Source organism: Molossus molossus, unplaced genomic scaffold (genome assembly GCF_014108415.1).
Source record: "Molossus molossus isolate mMolMol1 unplaced genomic scaffold, mMolMol1.p scaffold_m16_p_14, whole genome shotgun sequence".
Taxonomy (NCBI): domain Eukaryota; kingdom Metazoa; phylum Chordata; class Mammalia; order Chiroptera; family Molossidae; genus Molossus; species Molossus molossus.
This window is the reverse complement of record NW_023425349.1, coordinates 37236399-37243877: the sequence shown is the minus strand read 5'-3', so window position 1 is coordinate 37243877 and position 7479 is coordinate 37236399. Positions and strand designations below refer to the sequence as shown.

At 50.1% G+C, this 7479-nt stretch overlaps 1 protein-coding gene across 1 annotated transcript; it reads right to left on the bottom strand.

The window, feature by feature from the left end:
• Window positions 1–3945: 3945 nt before the first annotated feature.
• On the bottom strand, window positions 3946–6525 carry GAS1 (growth arrest specific 1). The gene has a single exon (XM_036261246.1). The coding sequence runs from the start codon at window positions 6244–6246 to the stop codon at window positions 5209–5211; it is 1038 nt and encodes a 345-aa protein (XP_036117139.1). The 5' UTR covers window positions 6247–6525; the 3' UTR covers window positions 3946–5208.
• Between the last annotated feature and the right edge of the window lie 954 nt (window positions 6526–7479).

Here is a 7479-nt window from a genome sequence, read left to right as displayed (position 1 = left end):
GAACTGTAAGAATAGGTATTGATAACGAGAGAACATAAGGGTACCCATAAAGTCTGAGAACATAACATTATTTTATTTTTTTGTTACAGATTGAAGATGCCCTTTACAACATTGTGTCTTCACCTGCTTGCAGACTTGAAGATGCATTTTGCTTGCTTAAGGAGACCTCATCAAAGCCTCCAGTGAGAGTAACTGAGACTTTGATCCCCATTATACAATTAGACTGGTAGCATAACAAAATTGGCAACAGAGTTTTGACAGACGCCACATCAAAAAATGTAGACATTTGATTTTATTATGGAACTCAAGCTCCCCAAATTAGGGAAGAAAATAGTTTGTGCGTCTCAGCAGCCCTTCTTGCTTCCGGTGCTTGTGTCTTACATAAGGTTTGAAGGTTCCTCTCCAAAATACTAGCTGAGAGCTTCCTCGGAAAGGAATCTTTCCCACATCCTTCCCTGCAGCTCCTCTTTAAGAGGTGTCAGCGTGGCTGAAAGAATGAAGTGGCTGCACATTGTTCGGTAGTGCTATTATGTGCTTAACATTTCCATAACAAAAGTGCCACTCGACTTCTCCCCATTAATGCAGCTCGAGGGCTCTTGTCGTCCTTTAATAAAACATTGTTGAAATCATTTATTTAGAGCCCCTGGTTACTAGTGGGAGAATGACCATCTTTGTGCCAAAATATAGTGTATACAGTCCACTATTTTGTAGTAGATCATTCTGTGATTTAAGAAATTGATTAAATGGATGCCTTAGAAGGTATTTATGCTAATCGCACATTACTTATGTCATTCAGATCGTCAAGAGTGAACCTTTTCAACTGTCCAGCAGAGGAAAGCCCTCTCCGAATACAGTAATGTCCCACTCTCCTTAACTCACCGGACAGCGAGACCCACTGGAAACCCAGGCATCTGTAACGTGATGCTTCCCAACAACCTTGCTTTGGGAGAAACTGGGTCGGCTGACAAGTGTTTCTGATGTTCCTTGGTGTAAGAGGTCAAAAAGCAAATAATGTATGCTTTTCTTTTCATAGGCTTGGAAGGGATACATGAGCCTATGTGTGAGACCTTTCACATTTGAACACAGTAAGCTAATAATGCAAAGCCGAAGTTTAAAGTAGAACGTTTTGCAAATGCAGCATTTGATGGCTCTGAAAGTTCTTTTGGCCTCTCCTCACTCTCTTTAGTCCATACTGCATGACATCCCTGGGATGGATGGAGTAGTGGTGCAAGCACAGGGAGTGGTGAGGAAGGGAACCCCACTGCAGATGGTTTCTCTTGACTCTTCAAAGGAGAGAGACTACTGGTTCTGGGTCCTGTCTTCCCCAGGCAGACCATACTGAGAGTGCTGCAGTACACCCCATTTGTGTCCGACTGTGGTGGTCCCTTTAGAGTGCAGCAGTGGATGTCAGAAGCTGCTTCGTTACTTTGGGACATTTGTAGGGTGCCTGTCCAAGCAAAGGGAGGTCCTGCTACTTAGTACAATAATTTAGTTCTCTCCAGTCATTTTTCCACTTTATATATGAATATTGCTTGAGTACATTGCTATATGTTGTTAAAAATAAACAGAGACCTTATGTTATGTCCATTGTGGTCATATACAAAAGCGTTGCTGTGTGCTCGGGTGAACAGTGAAGCCTGAACCTCCTATTTACTGTATGGTCACTGTCAGTTCAATGAACTGCCTCCTTGTTCCCCACCATTGTCCCACACTCCCTTAAACATGTGTCACTGGAGTGCCTCCAAAGACAAATAAACTGTCACTGAGAAGGCAAACCTGCTCACTGGGAAAATGAGGATGACCGCGAGGACCCATGACTTTACATGACATTCAAAAGGAGTTGCTCTCACTCTGGAAGACTTCTGTGGGAAGAGTGGCTCTTTTTAAGTCTCCAGGAAAAGCCAGAGATACCTTTTCTTTCAGTAATGGTGCTTCCAGGCATTCTCCATCTCAAATGTCCAACATTCCAAAAGGCTCCCCGGAGAGCATGAGATATTACAGATGTCAACATCTGTGAAAATCCTTTCTGCCTAGGAGCAGATGGCAACCTGCAATCCCATGACCAAAGCTGGAGGTCTAACATCTCAGCAACCTGTTCTGGAATCCATTAGGTCTGCAGAGGGAAAAGGAGGCTCCTGGGCTCCAGTGTAGAACTGTTTAAATTAAAATGGACCACCGATCAATGTTCACTTTCTTCAAGGAAGAAAACATAAAGCCTCGTGTCTTCTCTCCCCAAGAGCTAGCTGTGTTGATTTATTCCAGGCAGATGCTTTTGACAGGACCCTGTAAAATCAAGTCGTGAGTTTATTGTAGCAGTTAATTATCAGGCCTTTTCTAGTGCTAATGCCTTTTACTTCTTACTGGGGAAAACTGGGCCTTTTACTGGGACAAAGACTTAACTTTTAGTCAAGAACGTGTTAAAATCACATGAAATGGAGATGATTTAAATATATTTAAGGACAAACGCAGGAGTGTTGCTAACTTGACGTTTTGTAAAGAAAGCTGATTTCATTTACAAGTCTTTTGGCATTCCCTTTGTTCATTTCCCAAAGACTTTGTTTTAACAATATGTTTACTCAACCATTCAGGTGACGGGTTTCCAGCCACACACCACTCCTAGGCTTCTCTGACACTGCAACTATCTAAGACTTTCTGATGCTACCCATATACAAATCTCTTGGTTTTAGATCCAACAAGAAGCACCTAGAAGCCCTCCATAAAAGCTGGAGAAAGCCACTTAGAGGAAAAGAAACCTTGAAAGTAGGAGGTGGGAGTGGGTGGGAGGAAGTTGGGAGGGGGCGTAGCTTTGTTAATTACTTCAGGCAGCTGAGAAATCTGGTTATGTTTTCTCAGCACATGTTAATATCATATAAAGAGACATGAGATCTTGCTAATCTGTGGACCCCTCAGACAAAGTTTATTTGTGGTGACTTTTAAACTCCTGACTTGCCTTCCAATCACCGCGTTTAAAATGAAAAGCTTTAAATAAACACCAGGAATAGAAGATAAATAAACTTTTTTTCCCCCTTGCAAGTGCCTAGCTTGGCGAGGTTCAGACTCAAATCCCCAAAGGACAGAGCGCTCTCTTTTGTGTTAATGTTTAAAAGATTTTCCAATGCCGGAGTTTATTCCTACTGCAAACATTTCTATTTACAAGGTCAAGTGTATCAGCACTCGACACAGCTTAAGAGTGTAATTATTTATCTAAGGGCGTTTGAGTGTAGATCAGTAGCTCTGGCAGGAACCCAGCCTTCAGCCCACTGCTAAACAACTCCTCACAACAATATTACAAGTTCTGGTAATTGTTCCTCTCCCCAGTGTGTTTACTTTCCCTCGCCTGAATGTTTTGTAACAAAATTTTGTACGTTTTCACCCAAAGTGTGAAAATGACTTTGAAGTATTGAGTCTAGCAGGTTTCCTAAGACCTATTGGTAACAGATGTTATTGGCATGTTTGATTGTATGAGAATGTCTAGTAGCCAGGGAGGACACTCCTGGAGAGGGGATGGGGTGGGGGAGTTCCCAGTGGAAATGGAGGAGGAAAAAGATGACTATCTCCAAATTATGTAGAAGACACTATTTTGTGAATTCTCGCCACAAACATAAAAACCAGTGGAGGCCAGTCAATTATATCTTTTTAGCTGCCTCATTTACAGATGTCTAATTGTTCATTAAATTAAAGGCAGAAATAATAGCCCTCATTTCTTGTACTGTGTTTTAATTTCAGTTGATGGTTGATAGATTCCCAGTGGCTCCTCCACCTCCCGCCTCACCCATTATTGGGTTAACCACAATGTAACTCTGGAAAGTAACTACACCATATTCATTATTGAAAACTCTTTACTGATGTACACATTTTAAGAAAACAAATAATAAAAAAAAAAAAGAAAGAAAAGAAAAAGAAATACACAAAGCCATAGTTACTTAAAACATAAGATTTTTTTTTTCTTACAAAACGATGTCTATAAAAATACAATGTTTAAGGCAGTTTGGAAATGCATTTATACATTTCTACAATGTCCATAAATTCTCTTGAAAATAAGAATGTTAACTTCAAATCTATAAAATACACTGTACATTTTAAGACTGTTGTAGATAGAGCACACTTCACAATGGACTGTGGGTTTGGATCCCTGGTGACAAATGGTTTCTATACATTTCGGGGAGAAAGGGTGTAAGATGAATGTGGATTTAAAGTTTTTAATTTCTTTTAAAAAATAAATTATTTCTGAAGCATACAATTTATAAAAATTCTATATACAAAGTACAGCAACTGGTAACAAACCCCAGTTTTAATACACTTTATATAAGAAGTACCAGAGTTTAGCACCCTGATAAAAGCAGAATATATGTTCTCCGCATATTTGTACATACAATTTCTTGATGTAAAGAACAAAAACGACAAAACAAACATCATAGAGAGGCTTTCATAGATGGCAGTGCAGAGCTCATTTAATACAAACTTGCATTGTTCAATATTACGAGTAACTTTTTAGATCAGCCTTTTTTGACCCTTAATCCTAAGAAATGTGCTAAGAGATCAGAGTGGTGGGAATAAAATTAAGGTCAAGGACTCAAAGTTACCCCAAACTAAATTCAGGATTATTAACTTCTTCCTACCTCACCCCAAAACTGAAAATTCAGGGCGCTGGAACCAAGAGTAAACTAATGAACCGGTAAGTGGGACTTCTCTGATTACTTAAGATTGCAATGTCCTCACTGGCCACAATAAAAGTCGATACTGGTCCTTCCCCCACTAACCCCTCACAGGAAAAATGCTCATACACAGCCTCTTTGCAAATATAAATCCCCATTCGAAACCCCGCTCCAAGCCCAGTCCTTTGAAACTATTAAGGCCCCATTAGCCAGTACCCTCTTTGGAGTCCAGGACTAGGTTCTGTCCTCCCCACGCCCATTCCATGCCGGGCGTCCAGAACTCTACCGAGGCCGGTTTCTGCAGGGCACACGTGCTGGGAGTTTCTGGAGCCTGGAATGAGGGGCAGGGGAGGACGTCCAAGAAGTCATGCTCGGGTGAGGAGACGGGGAAAGTGCCAAAAGTCGTGGCGGGGAGAACGGCTGGGTACAGTCAACTTTGAAAACGTTTTGGCAAGTGTCCCCAACCATCCCTTCTGTCCCCAAGCTACAGGTGCCCTGGCACGAGCCCTCCCGCAGCCCAAGGCTGAAGGGGGCTCGGGGGAGGGCGCGAGGGCTAAAACAGCAGCCTGAGCAGCAACAGCAGCAAGATGGAGGCGAACCAGGTCCAGGCGCCTAGGGGCGCCAAGCGACCGCTGCTGTTGCCGCTCCTTCGCCCGGGTCCGTAGGGCAGGTCTCCGCGGCCACCCGCCGCAGCAGCGCCGCCACCCGGGCGCGGCTGGTGCGGGACGCCGTCGTCGTCATCCAGCTGCTGCTCGCCGCCCGCGCCCCCGGCGCGCTGCTCGTCGTCGTACTCCTCGTCGTAGTAGTCGTCCAGGCCTCCGTCCGAGCCGCTGCTGCCCGGGCCGTTACCCAGCTCGGCGCCGAAGCACAGGCGGGCCATGTTCTCCTTCACCGACTCGCAGATGGGCCGCTCGAGGCCGTCGCACACGCAGTCGTTGAGCAGCGCCGCCTTGGGAACGGCCAGCATGTCCTCGATGACGGTGCGGCACTCATCGGTGCAGCGAAGCCCGTTGAAAAGCTTGCCGCAGTAGGTCAGGTAGCGGCTGAGCGCCAGGTTGCAGCGGCTGTCGTGGTCGCAGCGCCGGCGGGCTTCGGTGCAGCCCATGACCCCGCCCGCGCCAGGGCCGCCCGCGCCGCCGCCGCTGGTCCGGGGCAGGCACGGCTCAATGGCGCGCTTGGTGGACTTGCAGTTCTCGTCCTGCGCGCAGTCACAGTCCTCCAGAGCGGGCCCGCGGCGCGTGTGGTTGAGCTGAATGAGGGCCGAGATACAGTGGCTCGGGCAGCGCCAGCGGGACGAGAAAGAAGCGGCCGAGGCCGGGAAGGCGGCAGCAGCCCCCGCCGCGTCGCCCCCGCCGCGCTGCGCCAGCACCGGCGCGCACGCCTCGGCGTACTGGTTGTAGGCGTAGCTGCATTCCGGCTCCCCCTGGCACTGAAGCAGCGCCTGCCAGCAGATGAGGCGGCGGCCGTGCGCCAGCCCCGAGCCCCGCGGCGCCGAGCCCAGCAGCTGCAGCAGCGCCATCAGGCACAGCCAGGCGCCCGGCACTGTCCCTCCGCGGGCCCCGCCGCCGCCGCCCAGCAGCCCTGCCACCATCGCGGGCAGCGGCGGCAGCCAGGCGAGGAGGGGAAAGGAGACGAGGCACGGGGAGTGGCGGACGCGGAGCCGGTGGAAAAGTTTGCCCCAGTCCTGCCAACTTCTTGCATGAGTGTTTTCATAAATCCATGCACGCCGCTGGCTGGTGCTCCGCTGCTCGCAGAAGGTCGCTCTCGTTCGCCTGCGGTGGGTTCCTAGAAAAGCACAGCGGCGAAGAGCCCCTCCGGTCGGTCCCGGGCGGTGGCGGGAGGCGCTCACTGCTGCCTCGGCGGGCTGCGGGCCGCGGGGCCGCGGCGGGGCTGCAGGACCGCGGAGCGCCGCGGGTGCATTTTGCCCCGCGCCTGCAGATCCGTTTTGCGGCCGCGGCGGCTCCTTCCTCCCGGGCTCAGCGCCGCGCCGCCGCCACCGCGGGCTCTCGCATCGCGCCGCTTCCTGGCTCGCGTCTGTACGCCGCCCGCCTTCCCGCGGCCCGGCTGCCCGCGTCCCCTCCCCCTCCGCCCGCGGCGACCCCGGCCTCGGCCGAGCTCTGGGGAGCCCTTTCCGGGCGTCGCGGGGAGAACAAGAAACTCGGCGCGGCCGGAGAGCGGCTCCCGGGCTTCCCTCGGCGGCGGCTTCTCGGGTGACAAGGAGCCCGGGGAGCGGATCCGCTGAACCCGGCTGCGGACTCGCTCGCAGCGCGGCTTTAAATACAAAAGTGGGCCGGGAGCCCCCGCGTGGTGCCGCGGTGCCCCCTCATTATGCATGCATGGAAAAGCAAACAAACAAAAACATTAGCAACGCTCCTCCGGCTCGCCGAGCCCCGGCCCCGCGCGCTCCGAGCCTGCCCGCTTTCTCCTTTCTCCACTCTCTTCGCCCTTTGCTCGGCCCCCTTTCCCGGCTTTTCGAGATGCTATTGGTCCTGCCTGTTGTTGTTGAAACTTTTTTTTCCTCCCGGAGCCGCTGGAGTGGGGTTGCGGAGTGGGGGAGGGCGGGGAGGGTGGTGGGCAGCTCACATTCAGGCATTCAGGGCTTGAAAGGAAGGGCTTAAGGAGCCTGACAGAGGCCCGGGAGCTCCTCCTACTCTTAAGGAGGCTCGGATATGGAGCCCCAGCTTGCGCTCAGAACCAGCGATCAGGGTTTAGGTGCAAGCTGTCTGCATCCGGCTGGGCCAGGGGCCTTTTTGTTCGATTCTTTTAAACTTTTTTGGGGGGTAATTGCATTAATTCTCCCCGGCCCCTTCGACTAGTTCAGAAT